This window comes from Pongo abelii, chromosome 6 (genome assembly GCF_028885655.2).
Source record: "Pongo abelii isolate AG06213 chromosome 6, NHGRI_mPonAbe1-v2.0_pri, whole genome shotgun sequence".
Taxonomy (NCBI): domain Eukaryota; kingdom Metazoa; phylum Chordata; class Mammalia; order Primates; family Hominidae; genus Pongo; species Pongo abelii.
Genome location: NC_071991.2, coordinates 131222318 through 131249890, shown reverse-complemented (window position 1 = coordinate 131249890; position 27573 = coordinate 131222318). Strand labels below are relative to the sequence as shown.

Sequence of the window (27573 nt, the reverse complement as noted above, 5' to 3'; positions counted from 1 at the left end):
CCAGCCTGGCCAACATGGTGAAACCCCATCTGTACTAAAACTACAAAAATTAGCCAGGTGTGTTGGTGGGCACCTGTAATCCCAGCTATTTGGGAGGCTGAGGCAGGAGAATCGTGTGAATCTGGGAGGCGGAGGCTGCAGTGAGCTGAGATTGTGCCACTGCACTCCAGCCTGGGCAACAGAGCGAGAATCTCTCTAAATAAATAAATAACATTAAATTTAACGGGTAAATGTGAGATCCTGAATTTGTGTTTTACAAAAATCACCACAAATATAGCATAGAAAAGATAATACTAATTTCAATCAGTATTTCTTCTTCTGTAGCCAATCAGTGGCCAAGTCTTATCAAGTTTACCTCTTTACTATCTCTTAATCTGTTCCTTCCTCTCCATTTTCCTTCCCTGTCCCCTAATTCAGGCACTTAATGTCTCTCTCCCCTCTATCTCTACACTCTTGCTTTTCAAATCCATCTTACACAAAACTCAGAAAAATTTCCCTAAAGCACAGGTGTCCATGTGGCACTCCATGCTTAACACCCACTCAGTGGCTCCTTGCTACCTAATTTAAAAAGGCACAGTTCCTTGAGTCTGACATTTGCGATCCTCCAGTCTGACCCAAGCCTTCCTTTCCACATCCCAGACGTTTATCACTTGTTCGTGCTCTTCTTCAAACCTCTGTCTAATTCCTCTTCATTCTTCACAAAGCCTAGTTCATATCCTTCACTAAGCCTTCCCTGTCCTCCTTCGTAATTTCTTTCTCCCACAACAAGGCATTTTTACCTATCTTGCCATATTTTCTGTCATGAATTAATGCTGTGGATATATGTTTTCTATTTCTTTGTCCCATATTTCCCTTTCTATTCTTCACCAAGAATATGAGCACATGAAAGGTGGAATCTTGATTGATTAATTTCTTTACCCCCACACACCCTCACAGCATCTTGGTAAATGCTCAGTAAATACCTGACAAATGCAATGATAGGACACACTAAGAAGCATTGTATCCAGCACTGGGTCCTGAACAAGGAAAGTGATGGTGCTGCTCAACACCCAGAGTGCATCTGGGCACTTGGTGAGGCCGAGGCGGTGGGATAATCGCTTGAGGCCAGGAATTCGATCGAGACCAGCCTGGCCAACATGGTGAAACTCCATCTCTACTAAATAAATAAATAGATAGTTGGCATGGTGGCTTGTGCCTGTAGTCCCAGCTACTCAGGAGGCTTAGGCAAGAGAATCACTTGAACCCGGGAGGCAGAGGCTGCAGTGAGCCAAGATTGCGCCACCGCACTCCAGCTCGGGCAAAAGACTGTCTCAAAAAAAAAAAAAAAAGAGTACATCTGGAACACTGGGTATACTCTGGGGCACTCCTTTTTAAGATGGACACTGCCAAGCTAATGGGTAATGGAGAAAGATGACTGAGATAGTTCACAGACCAGGGCATACCAGAAACTGGGAATGTTTAGTTTAAGGAAGGAAAACAAGACTAAATGGACTATGATAGCTATCTTCATATATTTGAAGGGCATCCATAAAAGGATTAAACTGATTTGTTATCACTCAGAGAAAAGAACTATGTCCATTGGACAGGACAGTATCACTTCAAACTAAGAGAAAAATTCCAGATGAAAACTATTCAACAATGATCAGTCTGCTTTGCAGATGCAGTGGCTTCCAGCCACTTGACATCTTGAGAGGCAGGAACATAAATGATTGGGAAAAAAATCACCCATGATGAATATGGTGCCAAGCTACAAGAACTTAAAACATGTCTTTCAAGACAACAACATCAATAACACAATATAAACGGCCATCAGTGGGATTTACATTCTAGAGATAACTTGACCTTATCGTGGTCAGGTTATGCAACATCTCCACTATAATTACTATTTATCAACATTATTATTTGTGAGAAAGTTATTGGGTGCCCATAATCAGATAACTTACTAGAAAAAGAGGGCATGTCCTACTTTAAAAAAAAAAAGCTTTAAATTTAATGAAGGTTAAACATAAATTTAAAATGTAATATTATTAAAATGCAATTATTTTAAAAATTTTAAACTTTTTAATATTTAAGTTTTATTTTTATTTTTTATTTTTTGAGATGGAGTCTCACTCTGTCATCCAGTCTGGAGTGCAGGGGTGCGATCTCGACTCACTGCAACCTCCACCTCCCAGGTTCAAGCGATTCTCCTGCCTCAGCCTCCCGAATAGCTGGGATTATAGGCGTGCACCACCACACCTGGCTAACTTTTGTCTTTTTGGCAGAGATGCGCTTTCACCATGTTGGCCAGGCTGGTCTCAAACTCTTGACCTCAGGTGATCCGCCCGCCTTGGCCTCCCAAAGTGCTGGGATTACAGGTGTAAGCCACTGCACCGGGCCTAAGTTTTAATAGTTAAAATATTTTATTCCATTCTCTTTTGGTAGATGAGATGTTGGTACTACCACTTTGAAGTCTGGTTTTGTAAAACTGAAAATCCAAGACTCTATGGCCCAGAAATTCCAATCTCAGGCAATTAACCTAGAATAGTGGCTTTTACAATTGTTATTGGTGTATCCCTTAAAATAATTTTGAAAAACTATATTCTCCTTCCCTTTTTAAGTTGACATTTAATTTTTTTTAGCATGCGTTTAAATAGATGCAAAAGATATAAATTTTGGCATATCCCAAAGATTGACACTGTTAAAAATCACTATTTTAAATGTATCCAATGGCCAGGCACAGAAAGACAAATATTGCATGATTTCACTTATATGGGGACTCTAAAAAAGTTGAACTTAGAGAAGTAGAGGGTAGAACAGTGGTTGCTGGAGGCTGGGGGCTGGGGGATTGGGGTGGGTGTGGGATGAGGTGGGGAGATGTTGCTCAAACCATACAAAGTTTCAGTTAGAAGGAATGCCATTTTGAGACTGATTGAACATCATGGTGACTATAATTAATAATAATGTAATATACATTTCAAAATGCTGAGAGTAGATTTTACATGTCTGCAGCACAAAGACACACAAAGACAAGTATGAGAGGTAATGGATATGTGAATCAGATTGAATGTAATCATTTCATAATGTATTCATATATCAGAACATTCAATTGTGCTCATTATATATTATTTGTCAATTAAAAATTTTAAAAAAGTATCCAATGGAATCTCAATGCCATAGGGATTTGATACCCTCCATTATACATTTAAAACACATATGAACAAGCTCTTCTTTAACAGCTGGATATTTTTTGCTTTTCCTTTTTCTCTTTGAATTATTATTTCTATTTCATTTCCTCACTGGAATTTATCCTAATGAAATATATTTTTATGCTTGAAATTATTTTATTATTCCACTGTAGCTTTTTACAAAAGACTATCTGTATAAATTCAAATCCAAAAACTTTAAATTTTCTGTTACCACAAGGCTAAATTTTAACTTTCTTTTGTTTGAATTGCCATTATAATTATTATTTAGTACACAACCAATTGACATAATTGTTAATTATATGTATGATTTTAACCTAAATATAAGTTTTGATAAATAATTATTGAACATAAAAGGTTATTGGGACTGCATCTCAATGAGACGGTTGTTGTTTAATTTGTCCATGTAACTGTGGATAATTCTTGTTGCTGGAATGAGGAAGGTTAAGCATTAATCTATGTTGTATTCCTCTGCCAAATTAATCTTCTGTAAACACTGCTTCCTTGCTCACTTATATCTGCTATCCAACATCTATATTTTCAGAATCTTATTTTTTTATGACCCCTTTTTAGTTGGTCTGAATCTTCCTATTCAACATTATCTGCTACTAGATTCTCCTAGGAACTCTGTTCCAGTCAAACTACCTCCTCATTGTCCCCTTTAAATAGTGGGCAACTCGGCCGGGTGTGGTGGCTCACGCCTGTAATCCCAGCACTTTGGGAGGCCAAGGTGGACGGATCATGAGGTTAGGAGTTTGAGACCAGCCTGGCCAACATGGTGAAACCCCATCTCTACTAAAGATACAAAAATAGCCAGACATGGTGGCGCGTGTCTGTAGTCCCAGCTACTCGGGGGGATGAGGCAGGAGAATCGCTTGAACCCAGGAGGCGGAAGTTGCAGTGAGCCGAGATTGCGCCATTGCACTCCAGCCTGGCAACAGAGTGAGACTCCTTCTCAAAAAATAAATGAATAAATAAATAAATAAAATAAATAAAATAAATAAAATAAAATAAGGGGCAACTGTCTTATTGCTTCTTCCATCCCTGCCTTTATGTATTCTCTCCACCTCCGTAAATTTCATCAGTCCAGTACATACCTCACCTGCAAAACCATTCCTGACTACAACCCTTTGTCTTTCTTGTGTTTTGTTCCTTCTGCCCTCACAGTCTATACTGTACAAGTAGCACCTGATTATGTACTGCACTTTACCTATCTATCCTTCATTATATATCACATATAATTTAGTATTTTATTATACATTCTTTTCTTCCCTAATTGTTTCATGTCTTGGGAACCAGACCATAATTTGTTCCCATTATTAGCTTTCTTAGAGAATTGCTATGATCTTTTCCACAAGCCCAGAGAGATTTTTTTGAGCCTAGGGAAGGAAATCAGAGGGATAACTAATGGTTTTCAAGTTCATAACAATGGTTTTTCATTGGTACCGATGCCGAAAACAGGGGTAACTGTTCTTTTGTGACAGTAGGAATGCTACAAAGTAAACATCAGGAAGAATATATATATATATATATTTTTAATTAAAAAGAAACACTATTAAAGATTATTAAGAGTTTAAAATTGCTCTACTTTAAGGATCTTTTTAACCGCAAGATAGACTAACCAAGATCTGGGATTTCCTTGAGGAACATGATCTTATCATTCTAGGTTTTCATGAACATCAAGGCTAACACATAATCTGAGCCACTCATTGGCAGTCCTAGTGGCTGTGTCCCTTCATCACTTTTATTCTCTCTGTTGGTCTGACTACACAAAGGTCTAGGAGACTATTTCCATGATGCATGTTCTCACCTCTTGACAAACTCAGAGATGATCCTTTTGGAAATTAGGCTATTGAGGCAATTTCAGCAATTGGAACCACCATCAGGCTCAAACATTACTTTGCTTAGCCCCTAACAGAAGCTCTACCTGTAAGCTGCAGTGCAGGTGTCCTTGTACTCCTGGAGCTTCACGCACACCATGTTGAGGAATTGATCTGAATATGCACTCAAGTCATGCATCAGGTTCAGGAGATCTTGCACCGTCTTCTCCACAATGATTGTGCTCTGGAAATGAACAACAAAGAGAGGATATGAGATTTCTGTAGTCAAGTAATGTGTAGGACAAGGAAGGACAACTCCAGGTATGTCATAATTTAAGGTACCTGAGCTCTCCTGGAAGAATGTGACATTTTGAAATATGAACTCAAAACAACAACCAAATAAGTATCTTACACAGTGCTGGTCTTCCCAAGACCTGAGCAAGTGTTTTCTCTGCAAGGACACAGAATAGGGATTTTCAAGTCGCTATCATGGAATTCTTGACACAAGATAACTCTGGCTTTTAAGACAGAAAATGCATATTCAGTTGGAGCCTGATTTATCACTCCAAGGCTTTTTGAGATTAGGGACCTATGACAGGCAGCACAAAGAAAAAACCTTCCATGATTTATTTTAAAAGTTTCAAAACCATCAATCTATTCAGAATAACAACTAACATTTGTATTGTGTTTTACAGCTTGTACAATGTTTTCACATACACAGCAGATGTTATCTCACTTGAGACTCACATAATAATCATGATAATCATGAACATTTATAGGGTTCTTACAAGTGCAAAGTACAATGATAAGTACTTTGTATATTTTATTTCGTTTAATACTCTCAACACCCCTATCAGGTGTATCCTATAATCATCCCCAGTTTAAAGATGAGGAAACAAGCTTAGAAAGATGAAATAAACAAAGAAGGAGCTCCAGGCTTTGCTCTTCTAACTATACCATTCTACCTCAAAGCCAGACCGGAGTTCTGCTGTCCACAGTGCATTTTCTCACGAGATTACAGTGCTTCATATTGCTGTCACCACTGTAGGCGCAGGGTCCAAACACACTCAGACATATTTTAAAACTGAATTAAAAAAACTATCTGAAAGGAAAAATAAGCCCATCTTAAAGCTAGACACCGACAGCATTGTGCAGCAAATCAGTGTTATATCTGAAAAAGACGCATAGTCAACAAATTCTGAATCTTTGATTAAGAAAAGACTGAGTTGTTTAAACCACTAGTTCATGCCTCTTTCAAAAGAAGCAGAATTACACTGGGGTAAATATTAATCACATGCTGAGCAGCTTGGAATCCTTTGGTCAATAACTGGTTTGTTGATTTTGCATTTATATAAAATTACATAGGCTATGGTAAGCTTAGCCATAAAAGTATGCTTAAAAAAATACTTTTCCAGTCTTGACAGTGAACTATGAAGAAATCAAAGGCATTTTTATTATGCTTAAATACAGATTATGGGGTACAGGGTTTTGGCTAATTATTTTCTAAAAGAATAAACAAAGGTGTATAGCTCTTCTCAACACAATGGGGGATTAGCTTGAATTACGAGTTACACTTGCATGCTTCTTCAAGAAGATTTGGTGGCAGAAGTTTCTTGTCATCTTTCCCCTTCCCCTTATTTTTCCCACCCCAGTAAAATAATCAGAAGGTGAAAAGGAAGGAGCAGCTATATTCTATAAGGCAAACCTCATAGGAAGCCAAATTACAGTCTCTATAGAATCCCCACAAGTTCAACTTCCTTTTCTGTATTGATTTTAAGATTAAAGCACTGCAGCTGCACCCTGATCCATAATCCCATTCCTCTGTATTTGTGTGTGAGTGACAGGAATTGATTCTGCCTGGCTACACGTCCCTACGCTAAGAATTTAAAATCCTCATCCTGATTCAGAACACAGAATATCCTACAACATGTGGGCAGCAATTAATAAAGGCGACTGGAGTTCAGCCATCCTAACAAAGCCTGTTTAAAATCTAAAACATTGCAGGGAAGACGAGCATGAGGAGATTCCTCTGATTATTGGGAGAAAGGGCCTTGTTCTATTCCCAAGTATGCTATTGATAACCATCTCTGGGGTAGGTTTGGGTAGCCCCTTCCTTAGTTCTCCAATAACCAAGGATAACTGGATTGCTCCTTTACTCTGTTGGCCCCCATGACTCATGCATTCAATTTGTGTACTGGTACTTTCACACTGGGCGAATACTGTGTAACTGCTCTCAAGTCATCTCAGGTGTATTTCGTCTTTCTGAATAGATTATCAGCCTCTCAAGAGGGATCAGCATTCCTCTTTTCTTTTTGTCCATCTCCCATCCTTCCCTTCCCTCAGTTGTTTATAATCTCTCAGGATTTTCAGGACAATACTATTAATAAAAGAAACTAGATTAATAATGTTAATACACAGAATAAATCTCCGAATGTCATATATATGAGGGATTTTAGACACAGACACCTTGCATTTTGAAATCTCCTTGGGTGGTTTGGGTTTGGTTGGATTTATTGCAGAGCTTTCAGCTGATGAGAACTGTGCTGATAGCATTTGAAGGGGAAGGGATGACTGCGAACACCTCTGCATATCCACTGGAGGTCAAGGTTTTGGGGATGAACAGGAAGTACCAGCAGGGAATGATTAGAATGCCATGGTTTAATTCTAATGGTTGTGCTCAACACAGAGCCTCTGTGATGCTATATGATTACATACAATTTTCCAGCTATTTGGTTGGTTTACCTTGTCATGGTAGCACTCTGGATAATCAATCACTACATTCTCTTCAAGAAAAATGACACTGTAGTTTGCCAAATGATGGGTATTTTTACAGGGAAAAAAGTTTCCATTTTTCAAGAATTTATAACAATTTCCAAATCAGTGGCTCTGACAGATAAATGTTGAAAATATCAAATTTCTAACAAGGTCAATCCTGTTCTTATTTATTTGATCTCTTTAGCAATGCAAATGATTTACTGACACATTATTAATTTTGAGATTTGCTAATGTTGACTATAATGACTTCATAATAAGCAAAACCCTGATTTTCTTCATTATAATTTCTATTAAACAAATCACAAATGATTGATATTTGCTTAGAAACAACTCAATTCACATTTTTTGGAGCTTATTACCAGGTAATAAAGTCTGTGCATGACATGAAAAATGAGAAAAGAAAAAATAAATCCCAGGACAGTTGATGTAATAAAAAAAATACTGCTGTGGAAAATAAACACCTAAAGTTTATTACAGGGATATGCTGGTAATCTAAAGCATAAAGTGAACCAGTTGTTCGGTTCTGCACTTAAAAAAATTTAATCAGTGAATGAATAAAGATGATTGTACCTTTGAGAACTAGTCCACTGTTTGCCAGAATGGGGCTTTGCCTCATGATACTAATATTCTGTTACAGAAAATCGTCTCCCAGTCCACATAATTTGGAAAATACTGAATCAAAGAAAACTGAAGTGGTGTTTTTACTGGAGGACTTCAGAAACCTTTAATATGCTAGAGTCTTGATGAGTCTTAAAGAGGCCAATGCAGTATTCAGTCTTCCCTTAACTATCAAAGTAATGAAACCATTGTTCATAGCCCATCTTTTCACATCTACTGGAACAGTGTTTCATGGTTTGGGAACTTTCCCTAGTTCTCTGGTTATACTAATGAGGCCCAATGACATGCTTAAGGATACATGAGGAGCACCACTGTGAACAGGGTGAGCTTGAACAGGCCTCTTCTCGATCCTTCCTTCTTAGCCCTTTCCTGAACACCAAGCCTCTTCAGTTCTGCCTCCTGCCTACCCCTCTAGGCTTCTCTCTCTCTTTTTAAGTTTTTTTCTGTATTAAAATTATTATTATTTTTCTCTATGCTTCTCTCCAGTTCCTCTGAACATGCCCATCTCTTGCTCCAACCACACTAAATTACGAGTGACTCCTTGCCTGCACCAGGCTAATTTCTGCCTCTGTGCCTTTGCGCCTCCTCATCTTAGTGTCTGGAACACTATTCCTAGCTCATGACTGTCATCTTTGAAGAATCAGCTCAAGGGTTACCTGCTCTGATTTAAATGCCCCTTCTGTGCCACCAGAGGACCCTGGCATTTTGGCCCACGCTCTAACAGGAGTGTGGTAATCACTGGTTCAATTGACTGTCTCTTCCACTAGGCTGCTAATTCCTGTTGATCAGTGACTGTACCTTCATATCTCTAACACCTTGCAAGGTATCTGGCATATTGCAGGTACTCAATAAATATTTATTAAGTTAATGCACATGCACAACACATTCAGAATAGGGTGAAAAGAGAGAGAGTATAATTGTAGTAGTGGATAAGAGCCTGATTTGGTAAGGTGAAATCAGACCACTACCTCTTTATTACTACACTGTATCTTTTCTTTCTTTTTTTTTTTTTTTTTTGAGACCGAGTCTCACTCTGTCACCAGGTTGGAGTGCAGCAGCACGATCTTGGCTCACTGAAACCTCTGCCTCCAGGGTTCAAGTGATTCTCCTGCCTCAGCCTCCCGAGTAGCTGGGACTACAGGCGCATGCCACCACACCTGGCTAATTTTTGTATTTTTACTAGAGATGGGGTTTCACCATGTTAGTCAGGCTGGTCTCGATCTCCTGACCTCATGATCCGCCTGCCTCGGCCTCCCAAAGTGCTGGGATTATAGGCGTGAGCCACTGCACCCGGCCACTACGCTGTATCTTAATTCCCACGGTTCTAAGGACTGAACATTTATTGTGGCTGAAGGTCTTGGGTATTTCTACAACAGTACTCTTAACTTCACCTGATTGTATTATTTTCTATAATGGCAATTCATTAACTGAATGTGCTCATTTTAACATTTTAAGACATAAATTCCCAATTCAAAATCTGCTGATTTTAAAGTTTTAAGACATAAATAAATTCACAATTCAGAAACAAAACCAAAAGCAAAACAACTTTAGATTGCCGAATGGAGTCTTTGTATCCGTACTGTTTTAGCTCCTGAGACGACAGTTCAGAGATGCTGCTAAGAATCTAAGGTTCTATATGGTCAGAGAAATATGTCTATGACTTCAGACACACATCTCCAGCACCATCACGCATGCGCGCGCGCGCGCGAACACACACACACACACACACACACACACACACACACACACACACAGAGCGTAGGGCAAGCACACCTGAGAGCAATAATTTAAGCATCTCCTTAGAATGAACCTGTGTGGCTGATGCACCTGAATGTGTGTTCTGAGCTAGGTAATTTGGGAGTGGCTAACCTGGAGATTCCTTCCTTATCTAGGATAAACATCTGAGGCCCTTGGCCAATTTCAAGGAACACCAGCCATATGGGGGATTGAGGCCCCGAGTTTTGGGTTACATTAAGGTTGCCAGGTGGAGGTCGTTGGTGTGAGGGTGGTAAGTGGAAATGCTCTATAAACTGCATGATGTTTGTAGGTGGTTGCGGTTTTCCTGCCCAGCCCGCCCACACTGGACTCTCTCCCCTGTATGTAAGCCCATAATAAAACCTCATGTCTCCTCTGATGGCTCTGGGTCTCTTCTTTGACCTCTGGAACCTGGTGCCTTTCCTATTGAGGTTAACAAGGGTTTGGCACAACAAGAAGCAATCGTGAAAACGGGGCTTCACAAATGTTTCATGACAATAATGGTTTTCTTTATTGGGGCATATTCAATGACAAGTTAATAAAACTTGTCATATCATATTGTCTTTCCAGTTACTATCAACTCTAAGCTGTAGCTGGCTGTAAACAATGATTAATAACTATGAAAACGACAGTAATGATAGAAGCCAAAAGGAAATATGCTTTCCATTTTTTAATCTACGCTTTGATTTGTGTGATGTTTAAACTGTTCTGAATGTGTCCTCTCTTTACTAAGATGACTTGCAAAAGGCTATATATCCAAGAACTGGTGCCTCAGGAACTGCCACCTCTGCTCTCTTCCAAATCAGCCTCCACCCTGAATGCAGAGTAATCTTTTCAAAAATTCTACCTCCCACAGAAATGAGTGTTCATGTCAATCAAAAGACATGAACACAAATCTTCACAACAGTTTTATTTATTTATTGCAGTTCTAGCTTAATTTTTTTTTTTCTTGAGATGGGGTCAGACTGGAGTGCAGTAGTGTGATCATAGCTCATTGCAATCTCAAACTCCTGGGCTCAAGCGATCCTCCCACCTCAGACTCTCCAGTAGCTCGGACTACAGGCAGAGGCCACAATACCAGGCTAATTTTTTTTTTTTTTAGTAGAGATGGAGTCTTGCTATGTTGCCCCGCCTGGTCTTAAACTCCTGGCCTCAAATGATCCTCCCACCCCAGCCTCCCAAAATGCTGGTATTACAGACATGAGCCACTGTGCCTGGCCTAATCATTTTATTTATAACAGCCAAAAAAAAAAAAAAAGCAATTCTCATGTCAATCAATAAAGTGGGCAAAGTGGGCAAAGAAATTGTGGTATACTCATACAATGGAAGACTGCAGAGTAATAAAAAAAGACAAGCTACTGCTACATGCAACATATGGATGAACTGTGCAGATCTTAGGCTGAGTCAAAGTAGTCTGACCCACAGGTGCACAACTGGATAATTTTGTTATTATTGTAGTTCAAAATCAGGGAAAAGTAACCTCTGGTGATAGAAGTCAGAATAGTGGCTACCCTTAGAGAGGGTCTTGATTGGGAAGGAGAGGACGTTCTAGGTGCTGGAATTTTACTGATGGAATAGCTGTCGTGTTAGTAAAAATGTATGGAAAAATTCTTTGTGCTTAAGATTTGTGCACTTCAGAATTTGTAAGGTTAACATCAAAAGAAAAAAATTTAAAGTTATGTCCGTTTGTGGGATTAAAACTCTTTAATGGATGAAGACTCACATTGCTCAGATAACTCATAAGGCCCTTCATGACATGGCTTCTGTCTACCCTTCCAGCCCCATCTCCTACCATTTTCTACTTCCCTCTCTATGATTCAGCTACATGGGGCTTCTTTCAATCTTCATTACCATTTCAGGACCTTGTACCTTCCTGCAATGCTGTTCCTTGTCTTCCTTCCCGACAGTACTTTTGTTTCTCTTTCGGGTCTTAGCTAGCATATCCTTTCTGTGGGAAGATTCTCCCTAACCCTCGTACCAGATTAGGTCTTCCTGTTATAAATACCTAGAACATCTTTTATTGCTTTGTTACAACATTTAGCATATTTATAATTGCTCGTTTAGGGTCTGCCTTCCCCAGTGGTCTGTGAGATTCCAGAAGGGAGGGACAATTATTCAGGACCTGGAACATAACAGATACTCAATAAATATTTCTTAACTGAATGAGTAAAGTTAAGTACACCCTATATTAAGATCAATTCATCACCTATTAGCAGGCAGAGAAAGGACAAACAGCGGGTGTAATGCTATGCTCTGTAGTTTGGTTCTCAAACAAAACTTTATGTTCAAGGCCAAGTCTAGAAATAACCCAAATGTCCATCAACAGTAGAGTAGATAAATAAAATTGTGACATATTCATACAATGAGATACTACAGAGCAATGAAAAAGAGCAAACTAGTAGTTAACATGAGAATTCACGTGGAAAAATATCACAGACATAATGCCGAATGAAAGTAGCCAGTCACAAAAAGATATATACTGTTTGATCTCACTTATGTGAAGGTCAAGATCAGGCACAGCTAATATACGGTGAGACAAATCAGAAGAGTGGTTTTTTTTTTTTTAGAGAAGTGTGGGGAGGATATTGACTGGGAAAGGCATCTGGTTGGTGGTTACATGAATATATGTTAAGCCTCAATTTTAAACAATTTATTTCCAACCATTATTACAAATAGGCACCTCTTTGAAAACCTTTGAGAATACAATCTTTAGGTATATTGGTATTCTGATACAACGGTTTTTACTTGTGATCTATTTTTAAAATGTGAAGACATAGCAGTATTGTTGGCAATACTACTACTGACTACCAGATGAAAACTGTTCTGGAGAGGATGGGAAGTTGTTTGGGGAAACAGCAGGGAACTTAGCTAATTGATTAAATAGATAAATAAGTAAGTACCTTCTCTATGCCAAACACTAGCCTAACTGCAGGAGATACAAAGCCAGATACGATTCTTGCCCTCCAAAAATCTTAGATACTAGCAGGGTAAGAAAATAAGTTAACAAATAGGGACAATAAAATGTCCTAGGTGCTATGATGGGCATCTGCATATTGTACAGTAGAGGCACAGAGGAAGAAAGAGTTAATTGGACTGGGGTGAAAGGCAGAGAGACAGAGGTGAGAAGGAAGAATGTACAACTGAATTGAGTCCTGCAAGATAAATAATTGCAATTTGTAGAAAGAACAAAGATGGAAAAAGAGCACTTCAAGTAGATGGAGCAGTATGAACATGAAACACTATGGGATTCAAGGAACTGCGAGTGGTTGTTCATGGCTGGGGTGAAGGGGGTGTGTGGGGGAGTGGGGGTTGGGGGGGTATGTATGCGTGATCAGGTGGGAGGGCTCAGTGAAGCAGTCAGAAGTCAAGTCATGAATGTCCCTTTATGACATACATACATACACACACAGAGTACCTGAACATTTGGAATATCACCCATTTCCAGCAAGAAAATATAAAGAATTAATTCAATCTGATGTCACTAATCACTAGATGATCCACTTCAAGTATAGAAGATAATTTCAAAAAGTTTCATTGTTCAGAAAAGATGAATATACTTACATAACAAACAAACTCTGAAGCTCTGTTTGTCAGGCTAAAGAGTTAGGCAGAATAAAACAGGCTTAAACAAAAAATATGAGGCCAAATTTTAGACAATCAAAAAAACTATAAGACTTTAGAATTCACATAAGTTATTGTTAAATTTATTTGCCAATAAAAACATGGAAAATGTATATGATATAAATTATCAATAATATATTTTTTAACATTTTGGGTATAAATAATTTATGGTTGAAAAAAATCTGTGACAAACATAATCTTATAAGCACAGCTGTCTCTTTATGAGGCTTATTTGGGGGTTTGTGATTTCATATTCACAACAAAACAAAACATAACAGCAGGAAAGGGAGAAAAAGTCTATAACGGTTGTGCTTAATTAGACTGTATGATCCCAGGGGCCATCTTTCTTTCCCCAGCTAATATTACATAATAAGGCAGTAATTGTTGACTTATGTATTTTGAATCAATGCAACTCTACGGCTAAGTTGTCAATACCTCTTGATATGTAATGGAACCCATTACATATGGGTAGAAATAGATCAATGAATAGGAAAGCATTAGCATTTATAAGAAATATCCCCAACACCCTCCTTCCCCCCCCCACCACCCCACACACCCATGCACACTTCAAAAGCACCTTAAGGCTGTTATTCAGCTAAATAGAAGGTGCTACATGTTAGAAAAGACATAGAAATATAACAATGACATTAGCAGATACTGTACTATTGGGCCTAGCAATGTTCCTGGTAAAAAGCATGGGCTTTTCTTTTCAGGGGTGATGGTAATCTACTTGGGAAAACATCAATTAGAACAGGAAACAGTGATATTCCAAGAGAAGAGGGAAATGAGTATAAAAGACAAGGTAAGGGAAAAGGAATAAAAAGGTGGGGGAGGCTGAACTGGGATCTGGAGGACAGGGAGGTTTGGATACTTAGAGAGGCAGAGGCAAGGTATCAGGCAAGGGAAAAGGTGTAAGTAAAGGCTGGGGATGAAGGATGGGCTGGTCATGTGTAGCAGTTAGGAGACAAGTGTGGCTGGAGGGAATTTCTGTCAAGGAATCTGGAGAAAGGGTTGAATGGATGAGGGGGCCAGCTTGTGGAAGGCCTGAAAGACAGACAGGCTGAGGGTTTTCTGCAGCTGGACAGAAGCAGGGCAGTGTATTTGGTAGCAGAGCTCAGGATCCTAATTCTAGAGCTGAAAGCAAACCTTGTTATCTAGTCTAATTCTCTGGCTTAAAAAAGAACCATAACAAATATTAAAGGGCCTGTCAAAGATATTAAATATGTAGATAGTCTACGATACTTCAAAATCTAGAATCCAGCTCTGTGAGTCCCTCTGGCCAAAGCTGATGATTAGCGCATCAGAAAGAATAAATTATTACAGGCGATTACATGTACTGAAAAATATGAAAAATCAACAAAGAGAGAAAGTCAGAAAAAACTCATTTGTCACCATTTAAGGTGGCTATTAAAACAAATTGTCGTTGAAATTTGGCAAATGAAAAATTATGCATTTGCGCTATCTTTCCAGTAGGAACTATATTTCAGCATTACCAAATTCAAAAAGTCCTATTTTAAGGAAGAATACCAGCTAATAAATGTAGAAAAAAATAACATAATTACAAAAAAAGGCAGGATGTGGTGGCTCACACCCGTAATCCCAGCACTTAGGGAGGCCAACACGGGAGGGTTGCTTGAGCCCAGGAGTTTGAGACCAGCCTAGGCAACATGGCAAGACCCTGTCTCTACAAAAAAGAGAAAAATTATCTGGGCGTGGTGGTGTGTACCTGTAACCCCTGCTACTCTGGAGGCTAACGTGGGAGAATGGCTTGAGTCCAGGTGTTCCAGGTAAGCTATGATTGCACCACTACTCAAGTCTGGCAACAGAGCGAGACTCCGTCTCAAAAAAAAAACAAAAACAAAACATTTTGTGGCCCCTAATAAAACAACTGATTCAGGTAAAGGTTATCCATTGGTACTAAGACAAAATGAAAGTTGAGGCCAGGCGCAGTGGCTCACCCCTGTAATCCCAGCACTTTGGGAGGCCAAGGCAGGTGGATGACCTGAGGTCAGGAGTTTGAGACCAGCCTGGCCAACATGATGAAACCCCATCTCTACTAAAAATACAAAAATTAGTCAGGCATGGTGGAGCACACCTGTAGTCCCAGCTACTCAGGAGGCTGAGACAGGAGAATCACTTGAACCTAGGAGACGGAGGTTGCAGTGAGCCAAGATCGCACCACTGCACTCCAGACTGGGAGACACAGCAAGACTCCGTCTCAAAAACAAACAAACAAGCAAACACAAAAAACCAAACTGAAAGTTGACCAGGAAATTGCAGAAATGAACATCCACATAGGGTCAACGTTATAGAACATCAATTACTTCCCCACAACAAAAATCAAACTACACAATGGAGGGATTAGAAGGTCACAAGCCTCATCCAGGGGTCGAGCTTGGCCTAATTAATGTAAGGAAGCCAGCTCTTACAGGTTTATGGATGAGACAGAATATGAATATAACATCATCTATGATATATTCTCACTAAAAACATTTAAGTTCAATCTAATCAAGCTTTCAGACCTAACTTCTAGTAACAAGAAATAGAGGAAGCAATCAGGCAAATACAGAAGATGGAACATGCCACAGCATGGCTGGCTGGTTCTGTTCACTGTATCAGTGTCATGAAAAATGTGACTGTTAGGGATTAGAGACTTAAGTCACATAACAATTATGGTCCTAGATGGAATCCTAGTTTGAACAAACCAGCTGAAAAGGACATTTCTGGGACAATGCATCTGGGAAAATGCAAAATTGACTACATATTAGAAATATGGAGATATTAGAAACTTTTTCTAATTGTGATAGTGATAATGCTATCTTGATAATGCATTAATGATAATGAAGAAAATGCTCTTGCTCTGCAGGGAAGTAAAATTAAAGTATTTCAATATAAAATAGCTTGAAATTGTGCCTTAAGCTATTAGAAAACCAGACAAAATATGGGAAACAATAGTTTCGGACCCCAGAGATGAAAAACAAATGACATGAGCCCTCTGAGTGCCCCAGCTGAAGAGTTTCTGGGCCATGATGCAGGCAGAAGGGACCTGGACAGAGCCTGGCAGTCTTGTTAGGTTGAGGAGACAGAATTTGGAATTTTGGAAGACCAAGGCAGCTACAGTTTACTGTGGCAAAATACTGAAGAGTGAAGCTTCACAAAGAGAGAAGAGGGTGGGGAGAGAAAGAGAGCACATGTGTGCAAAAGGGAGCATGTGTGAGCACAAGATCTGTGTAGATCTTCCGTGTAGAACCTTCGGCTAAGTACTGGTCTGTGTGAAGGACACTACTGAGGCCAGAGAGGACTACCTCAATGGAGCAGGCAGAATAATCCCAGAGTTCACACAGGGCAATGAATGGTCCATGTTCCCACTAGCTAGAGTGGAAGAACCTCCTAACAGACAGGGTGTCAGGTAGTCTTCAAAACAATATTGCCTCAGTAGCAGGGCCAAATTAGCCTTAGAGTAAAAGCTACCCTGGACCTGTCTGATAAAGCCTAGAAGCAAGGTTGACACGATGAAAATAATTCTAAATAGCTGAAATGTGTTCCCAAAGTTCAACAATATTTAAAGAACTATAACAAAATCCAGCACTTAACAACGTAAAAAAAGTCTCGCATGTCTAGCATCCAATAAAAACATTACCAGGCATATGGAAATAAGTTGGAAAATATATGAAGAGAAGTAAAATCAGTTAAGAGAAACAGACCCAGGGATGACACATATAATAGACAAGGAGGTTAAAACAGCTATTAGGAATAGGGTCCTATGTCTAAAAACAGAATGGAAAATATAAACATGGCAGAAACAGAAATGGAAGACACAGCAATAGAAACTATCCAAAATAAAACACAGAGAGAAAAAAGGATTAAAAAAAAATAGGACAGTCAGCGAACTGCGAAACAATATCAGGCAGCTTAATATACACGCAACTGGGGGTGGGGGGTGCAGAGAAAATATAAAAAGATATAGTGGCTGGAAATTTTCCAAATTTGATTTGAAGTATAAGCCCACAGATTCAAGCAGCTCAATAAATCTCAAATGGAAGATAACAAAAACTATAGAAACTCACAAATAATCGAATTGCTGAAAATCAGTGATAAGTAGAAACATCTTAAAAACAGCCAGAAAAACAAAACAAAACAAAACAAAAAAGAAAGAAAGAAATGAGATTTGAAAGGAAAAAGAAGAATCTAGGCCTTCTGAGTCCCAATTTGATTTTCTCTTTACCACCCTATACTGTGTCCCCTCCCCGGGAAAATGGTATTCGATGAAGACTTGGCAGACACACTAGGGTGGCCTGGAGAAGTGAGAGTTCACAGTAAGGCATCTGACTAAAGCCCTGGCAGTAGTCTAGGGCGGCTTGCACTGTGGTACCATGAGAAAAAAGAAGATCCAACAGAGAAAAAAAGAAGTAGAACATAGATCAAAAAAAGAAAGAAGAAGAAAAATGAAGGATGAAGAAGAAGATGATGACTAGGTGTGATAAAAGCTAAGCTAAGAAAAGTAAGAGTTCCTTGGATCATGTATGGACACTTGACCTTTAAGAAACAAACCACCTACTCACATTCTCCAATGAAGAAAGAATGACCTGGGAAGACTCGCTCGAGGTAATGATGTCCCCTGAAATTTTATTTCCCAGTTGTATATTTCCAAATATTATTTTCCTGCTCAAAGGGCCCAATATGATTCCCTGCTCTACAGTCTACACACACACACACACACACACACACACACACACCCCTTCATTCTGTTCCTTAACCTAAGCAATATGAGTTGCTATTTTTTTAAAATGTAAGTTACTAAAGGAAAAATATTAATAGCAAGAAGCCATATAAAAGTTAAAAGACATGAAAAGCCACAAATATAGATGAGCTTATAGCAAACAGATATATATTCAAAGATAACCAATTCTAGCCCCTACAAGGTAAAATACCCAAGTACTCTTGTTTCCTTTCTCTTATTTTGGGTATACCTGTAGATAATTATATCAATAGCATTTATATTATAATATAAATGTGAATGTTAGAATAAGCCTACCTATCTATCTGTGAATCCATCCGATATTTATTGATCACCTACTATGTGCCAGGCACTGCTACTATGCTATGCTCTCCAATACAACAGCAAACAGCTTATACTGTTATGACTGAAACCCAGGCAGACTGAATCCAGAGCCCGTATCTTAACCACTATTTTTTGTTGCTTCCAGTAAAAACAAAAAGCAGTAAGTTCAATCTTTTCAGGTAGTCCATGATGCCAGGTGTAGCATGGTAAAGATGAATGAAGACTGCTTGTGGAAGAAGGTTATTGTGACCTTCCTCAGATGACAGTTCCAATGGTGGGATTGGCGAGACCAAAACTAGGTTTACAAGAAGCTGTGAAGGTAGTGTGTGGTGCGGGAAGAGAGACTGTCATTGGAGACATTCATCAGTGAAAAAAAAGGTGCGAAGTAACTCAGCAAGTGGATAGGATGACGTCAGGACAGGAAATGAAGACTGGACCCTCCTGATCATCAGTAGACCATTCTATGTGACCAGCCTCGGGAAGCACAGGCCACTCCAATGCCAGCAGCCAAGAGACAATTCGTGGGCAGTTTTAGGCCAGCGAGATCTCTTCTCTCATCCCACATTCCTCAAACCCAGACCTCTAAATTCACTCAGAACTGATACCTAAGACAAAAGGATAGACCAGAAGGACATACAGGTACAGGCCAATAATCCAACCTGTCTTCAAACTTATCTTTCTGAAATTATTTTAGCATAGGTTTCCACGCCCTGCTAAAAACATCACCATAGCATTTCCTAACACTCTTCTTCCTCAGAACTCAGAGTACTTGCAAATATCTCAATCAATATCCAAACAGACTGTGAGAAAGTAGAGCAGTCATTATCATCCCTATTTTATCACAAGTCTAACACTTAAAGCCGTTTCAAGGAACAAGCATAACACTAGAAAAAGGTTTTCAAAGAATTCCAGAATATCAAGCTGCCACCAGAGGTGGTCTGAAATGCTTTCATTTCTTCACGTATCTCAGATTCGCATTCCACAGCACTAGTTTGTCATGTCGCAAAACATCTGCAGTTACAGAAGGCCCTCTTAATGTAGCAATGTTATTTAGATATTTTATGTGATTATTTTGTCCTTTTAAAGATTACATGTCCTCAGCCACTCCTTTAGAGCCAATAACCCCCAAAATTCACAGAGGAGAACCTTCACTATTTCTTTTGCTAGCAAAGGTAAGGTCTATTCAGCAGGAGGCTCCAATGACCCACAACAGGGCATGATTCATTAGGGAAGAGCTACAAATATATCAATCAACATGTCAGAGGAGGAAGTCCGGTTAGATGCAGTGGGAGATGCATACTACATATACATTTGTTCTGCTATATGCAGGCCCACCTGTCTTTGGTGGTTCACACCATATAATAATCAATTTTGCTGACAAGTTTCCCTACAAATTGTTTTAGCCTCAGTTACACGTGCATCTCAGAGGTGAGATCTGGAGCCCTCTAAGGAGGAGAATGAGCAGGGAGCTTGGCTTCCAGTAAAATAGAACATAGGGAACTGTCTGAGGGAGAGAGTGTACAAGCAAGCGTGCCAGTGTACACACACAAGGGAAAATTTGTTCAGGAGTGGAGATTCAACTTGGATATGCCTCCTACTGGGAGGGACAATAACACTTGAGAAGAACTAATGAATTTTCAAAGCAGTTCTTGTTTTTAACAAAACTGGTTGTTGCTAACCCAGCATTCTAGCTCATTCCAAAAATAAATTTAACTGCTTTATATGACTTTTCCATGCTGAGCAAAACAAAATGCACCACTGGGCAAAAATCAAATAGCTAGCCAACAGGAGACGTGGGCTCCAAACATAATTTTAACATTGACTGACTGAGATATTGAACAAGTTGCTCTCCTTTTCTTCATTTGCAAGGATTATGATATTCTTTATGAACCATGGTGACGTCTCCAGCCTTCCCACCATAAAGTAACCTTAGGCTTTAACTTAACTGTCTCCCTGAGTTTAGGAGATGAGTCATTGTATTTCCTAGATTTTAGTTATCAAAGCACATAATTTGTCAAGAGATAGGCCAATATGATATTGGAAATCACTAGAATGCATTCTGATTGACTAAACTCAGTGGCATCCTGCCCAAGTTTATATGAAAGGAACAGTAACAGTACCACCCACGTACTGCCCAGGGAAGCAGCTTTTCTCCCAAGTCCAAGAACAGTTAGTGGTTAAAAATCAGAATATCAAAGCTTTGCTAAGTTTCCCTCTGAGACAATCTCTTCACACAGGAAACACCTACACCCTGGGAAGGAAATAGCCAACACTTAGAATGTACAATAGTTTTCAAAGTTTAGATTTCACCAACCAGGAAAAAAATATGGATGAATATAGCTCAATTTTTCATTTCATCAAGTTAGAATGTTTAAAACAAAACAAAACAAAGGGAGATTATCTATATTACCACTGTTTTCACAAAATAATGGCAACGTTTTCACACCAAAAACAGGAGGAAAATAATATCAGAAAAAAGGACAGCCTTTTCTAAGAAAATAAACTTAACATCTTCACACTTACCCTGCCTTGCACACATCCACACTACCCACTACTTTGACCTCACTTTCCCCATTTTCTGTGGATCACAGGCTGGACTCGCTGCCCCAGGTAAGTGAACAGGCTTTTGTGAACCATCCTCTAGGAGGGAGGTGTGAGGTATCATTAACAGAGTACACATTTCACAGATGACTATGCCTGATGAGACATATGCCGAAAAACAACGTTTGAGCGTTGTGATAGTTTTCTACTTTGGGTGAGGCAGAGGAACTTTTGCTTTTATTTTTATTTATTTACTTTTAGAGACAGGGTCTGGCTCTGCCGCCTAGGCCAGAGTACAGTAGTACAATCAGGTGCACACCACCACAACTGTCTAAATTTTTTTGTAGAGATGGGGTCTTACTATGTTGCCCAGGCTGATCTCAAACTCCTGCCTCAAATAATCCTCATACCTGGGCCCTCCAAAATGCTGGGATCATAGGCTTGAGCCACTGTGCCCAACTGAGCTTTTGCTTTTAAAACGAGAAGTCATTCTACAAAACAAGGCTTTGTATTTTCTCAAGTCTGTCACTAGACTGTGGAGGAGAACAGAGATAGGGTCATATGTTTTAAAAAACAGAGGAAAGAAAACATACAATGACTCAGTTATCATGATTTTATCTTTGGGCTATTAAGTATGCATTTTTTAAAATATAAAATTAATACGAAATTCAGAAGTGTTAAATTGTTCAACAGCCTCTTACTATGGGTTACTTAGGAGGGATTTTAAGAACATGCAGTTATAATTTGGAAAAACATTCTAATGATTCATAAAATTACCACAGTTCCCATGTAACTGAAAACAATAGAGCTCACTGCAAAACACAGACAGAGCATTCAAATCAATTTAATGGTTTCTCATTTTTTTCTTTTAAACTCTCTGCTCCTTTTATCACTAAGATTTTTTTTAAATGAAAAGTAAAATGTCCCTGCTGCCCATTTTCTTCTTTTATTGTTTCCCTTTTGTTCTAGCAATGAGGGTAAAATTAAGTGCTTAGACCACTAGAGATTTCCAGATGGTCAGACAAATGAGTACTTCAGCTCCCGGCTTGCGTTTTTGATAGATACGGACACACATCTCTCACTCCGTCCCCATGGCTCTTGTTCAATACACAGTTGATTAAGCCGAAGTACCTTAAATATGTGGCTACCACATTTCTGCCTTGGATGAAGACCAAAATTGAATTAACTGCTAACGTCAAAATGGGAACTTTCTATGCATTTATAAAAAATATCCCTTTATTTTCTTGGGGTTTATATTTGAAATAAAATACTAAAAGCTAATATTATATATATTTTAATCTTTGCAGATTATTTTGAAATGTAATTTTTTTCTTATTTGTCTCCCTTCCTGATTCCCACCTTTCCTCCAGTTCCTTTCATTGACTCTTTTCCTAGTTTCCTAGAACTGTCACACCATTGCTGTGATACAAGCCCAGGCCATTTTGCCTCTTCTTTTATTCTCATGTGTTCTGTTGCTGTTCTCCTTCTGGCCTTGAACATTAGCACATAAGGAAGGGCTGGATGACAAATGCAAGTGTTTATTTTATTAAGTAAATATGCACATATTGCTTACTATAAGCCACCCATTATTCTAGGTGCTTTTAAAATTATTAACTCATTTGGTCCTCATAATAACTACGCTAGGTGGATACTGTTATTATCTCCACTTTACAGATGATAAAACTGAGGCACAAAAAGTTCAGTAACAATCCCGAGGTAACATAACCAGTAGATCATGAAGCCCAGATTCAAAGCCAGTCAGTCTGTCTCCAGAGCCCTTGCTCTTAACCACTGGTAGAGGAGGAATGTGAAGAAGGAGGAAGGAGAAGAGGATGGGAAGTGGAAACAGAGGGAGAAAGAGAGAAATTAATGACTGAATCACTGGGGATGAGAAAGATAGAGGGAGAGGCAGCCTAGGAGTAACCATGGATCCAGAGTAAAAATCTGGGCTGGGTGTTCATAAGGCTGTGGGGGAAAAATGTGTAAGGTTGGTGTAACCACCTTGGAGGAAGAGTTTTGCCATCTTTAAGATGAATGGTAATTGGTGTGGCTCACAATCACTCACGATTGGCAGGAACAGAAGAGCATGACTAGCGGTGTGCTGGTAAATGTTTTGACAAGCAGCTCTCCAGGGAAATGGAGGGGTCCTGGTTTGTGGTGTTTGGTGGTTTTTGTGGTGTAAATAGTCCCACCATGGCTGGTTTCAAGCTACCACCGAGATGTCACTGAACTTAAAAATGTTGCTGAACTCAGAGTTGGGAAGAGATGAAAAGCAACACAAACAGTAATAACGTATAATAACTCTGCTATCAGCAACAATAGATGCATGCAGATACCCTGAAGAACATAGATAATCCTGAAATGTTAAAAAATAATTAAGAAGTGATGAGTCTTGGTATTTATTACCTTTGTCATATTATAGAATTTGCTTTTTAATGGCTGTATTTAACAACCAGCTCACAAAATTTCAGAAAATTTGACAACTAGCTCCCTGGAGCACAGGGAATGTGAGTATGACTACCCGAGTACCTCTATTCTCAAGTAAGTGGATGGAGAGTAAACTGAGACTTGATCTTCACAACATCCCAAATTTACCATAGCTAGGAAATAAATGCAGAAAGAGGGAAAACAAAAATGACAGAGCTTATGAAAAACAGAATACCCACTCTAACTTGAAGAATGGAGAAAGAGGTCAAGTGTGAAAGAGTTTGAGAAGGCAAGTCTAGAGAAGGGCTGAGTCTGTGTTATCTACCAGGCTATAGGCCATGAGTGGTAAACAGAACAACCTTGCCACCTACCCTCAACTCCCTAAGCAAGGTCTTGTGTCTTCTTTCTCTGTTCTGCTGAGATTTGTACTCACAGGAAACAGAGGTCAAGAATGAGTAGAGACATTTCATAAAATGACCCTCTTTAGATGAGCCCCAATAATCAACTGTATAAAAAGAAAATACAACTCAAGAGTTGAATGAAAACGAATTACGCAAAAAGCTGGATGTAGCACTGAGAAAAATTTGCACAGACAGCTCTGGTAGAGAAGAAAAAGTCAAATATCAAAGGCAACTAGAAATCTTTGGAGGGCAACAATCTGTCTCACTCAAGTTTTCCACAGAATCAAGCACAGAGTCTAGTACAATCATACTCAGGAAGAATTTTCCACTAAATGGATCTCCATATCTGTTCCATGAGGTAACTATTTTAAAAATTTTTGTCACTTGAGTACAAATGGAGGTAGGGAGATGTGTGTGAGAAAAAAATGTTTTTAATGGAAAACCCGCTGCCTTTTTCTTTATTGCTTAAGATATTTGAAAATTCATGAGCTCATAAAGGGATGCACACTTAACAATCTTTTACCTCCAGCTCTTCCTGCAACCTTCACTGGATACAGCACAGTCTAGAATTTTACTTATAAAGTACTTATCAAACGCTTGCTGAATTGACAGATTAGCACAAGATCCATCTCATTACTCCAAACTGCCAAATAATAGGCTGTCCTGCTAATTGACATTTGAACATATAATTACAACTGGCAACCCTACCTAGCAGAGCACCTTGGGTCAAAAAATCAGCTAGCTTCCAGATCCCAAGGGGCAAGCTATGGATTGAACTGGAAGTTAGCTAACACAGTTCTCACTTATAATTGGAAAGAGGAGGCACAGCTGAAAGCCTCAGGTTGGCTTTGGTGAAGCCAACACTGAGATTGAGGCCCTTTCAGTTTTATTGAACACTGTGTTTCTGTTCCCTCGTGCCCCTTAAGTGGTAAGAACTTCCTGCCACATGATTCTAGTTTAGAGAAGGGATTCTACTTTCCTGCCATAGTTGATGGGGTACAGCTGGATACAAATAGAGTAACTATGTCTAATGAAGAACCATGAAGAACCTCTACCAAATTTTTTTTCCAGAACAATCATTTAGTGAATATTTCTTGAGCACCTACTACAAGGAATGCACTACGCTATGGAGATGTGTGGACAGAAAGGGCAGGAGACTAATTTTTATTAAATACCTCCTCCATGCCAGGGATTATGCTAAGCAGAGACAAGACTTCATCTCATTTAGTCCTCACATGCTTCACTTTACAGATGAAGACAGGGAGCTACAGAAAGGTTAAGTTCTTTGCTCAAGAGAACACAGCTAGTAAGTGGTGGAGCCCAGAGCTGCCCCCAGGCTGGTCCTACCCCAAGGCCTGCTCTTTCTGTTATACCACATTGCAACTTATTTCAAGAATTATCAGGCAAGGCGTTGGCATGAGAGCAAATGCAATCTAGTTGATTTAGTTTCAGTCTTCTTGAAGAGGACAGAAAAGATGCATACACAGGAATTCAGCTGCTCATAGGAGGTATATATGAGTGCCGTTCATCATGACCCCGAGTGCTCTAGAATGGCTTTCTAGACAAATTAGAATCTCAGTTGGGCCTTCAGGGAGGGTAACCAGAAAGGCTGGACGTGCAATGCATGCATATGAAGAAAAGAAGGGGGGCGGGTGTTCCATATTCCTCCAGGTGCCTGCTGGGAGAGGCAGGGCAGGGTCTTCTAAGTAAGGGCACAGGGAGCAGGAAGGAGAGATGTTATCGAGGGGAGAATTTACTTCTAGGTAAAGAAAGCAGATTCAAAATACACATTTATTCTCCCTCCCTCTTGAAACCCCATTGAAATGATGATAGATTATTTTTTCCCAAGACATCAACCTACAAGGGCAAGGAGAACAGGAGGGAGAAAACAAAAGCAACATAATTTTGGAAGCTGGAAGTCAGATTAGAGAGGTCAGTTCCTCTAATAGACTCAAGAAAATGGAATCCTATGTGAATAGGAGGGAAGGCTGAGAAACAACCTAATCTCTATTTTGAATTCCTGACAGCCCCAGGTACATCTGGACGTGGGGGCAAAAGGGAGGGAGTGGTTCATAAAAGAATAACTTGAAAGTCTATTGAAGAAGTAGTCAGATCCCTAGATCTCTCAGGCCCTCACTGGGCAACTGTCTCTTCACCCTAGCACAAACCTGAAGGTTTATTTTCTGGAAGGAATAAAATAGAGGGTCTCTGGACTGGCAGACTGCATGAACGATTAAGGTGGAAGAAAACAGAAATATTAAGTGAATTCACATATACTGGATGCCAAAAATTCCCACCTCTCTTCTACCCTCTTCTCATTTGGTTTCCTGCATACTGGCAGCCAGGCCTTCAATCTCCAGAAAGCAGATTAGAGAATCATTCTCTGTGGAGTCGGGTCTAAGATAAAAGACCTAAACATACTGACATTGGAGGTTTTGCAAATAAATGGCCCAGACAAATCTTCATGGTTCTATGACCCTAGCTCAAGCCAAGAGGTAAGATGAGAAGAATAAATAAAAGCTAAAGAACTCCTTTCCTTAATATTTGAAAAATAAAAAGGATCTCTTTGAACCAAACTCCATATAAAACTATTACTAAAAAACAGCTTAAAGTATTTTAATTTATTTACAGAAGAAAATGCTTTTTACCTTCTGTGTTCTTGGCAATTATTTGCTTACCACATTAATGAAACAACCTCAGATTCACGCTGGTTTAAAAGAGAAGGCCATTAGCACATATGCTTTAAAGATCCCTTAAACCATACAGTAAGATAACACACAGTGCAGTGCACAAGCCATAATCTTTCTTTAATTAAGTTAATCAATACACATTTGCTCAGGGTTCTATGGAAAGGACCTGGTCTCTTTTAAGATGCACACCCACCTCTGAGACTTCTAAAAATTAGTCTGTGGCAGGTTTAAGTAACTGATTAGGGTTTTCCACTGTTATCCTACAGGTCATACTATGCATCACATTTAAGTGAATGTGGCAGGATAATCTTCTGAGAGACTAATTTCTGTTCTAACTGCTGCAGGAAACTGGATGGGGTGAGGGGTGGGGGGAGAAACACCTCAAAGGTATTTTTCTCCTTCTCTGCCCTCACTTGAAAAGAATGGTTCCCCAGGAAAGGATTAACAGCTTCCTTTGCTCCAAGAAATGTCCCCCTAAAAATCCACCAGCCAGGTGTTTGAGAGAGGAAGCTGAGACTGCCCTCAATGGGAAGGGGTAAGAGGTTTTATACACTGGTAAGGATTGATGCCATAATGGTAATGAGAACAAACTTGAACATTTACTGAGTACTGACTGACTACTGTGTTTGAAAGTGTTCATAGTAATATGCAAGTTAGAAATTTACATACTAATTTATT

At 39.3% G+C, this 27573-nt stretch overlaps 1 protein-coding gene across 6 annotated transcripts in view; it reads right to left on the bottom strand.

The window, feature by feature from the left end:
* Window positions 1-27573, bottom strand: part of EXOC4 (exocyst complex component 4) — an 870395-nt gene that overhangs the window by 213134 nt on the left and 629688 nt on the right. For all 6 annotated transcript variants that reach the window (XM_054558840.2, XM_054558838.1, XM_054558839.1 and 3 more), the window contains 1 exon segment: window positions 5113-5249. In XM_054558840.2, the coding sequence (XP_054414815.1) occupies window positions 5113-5249 (137 nt within the window).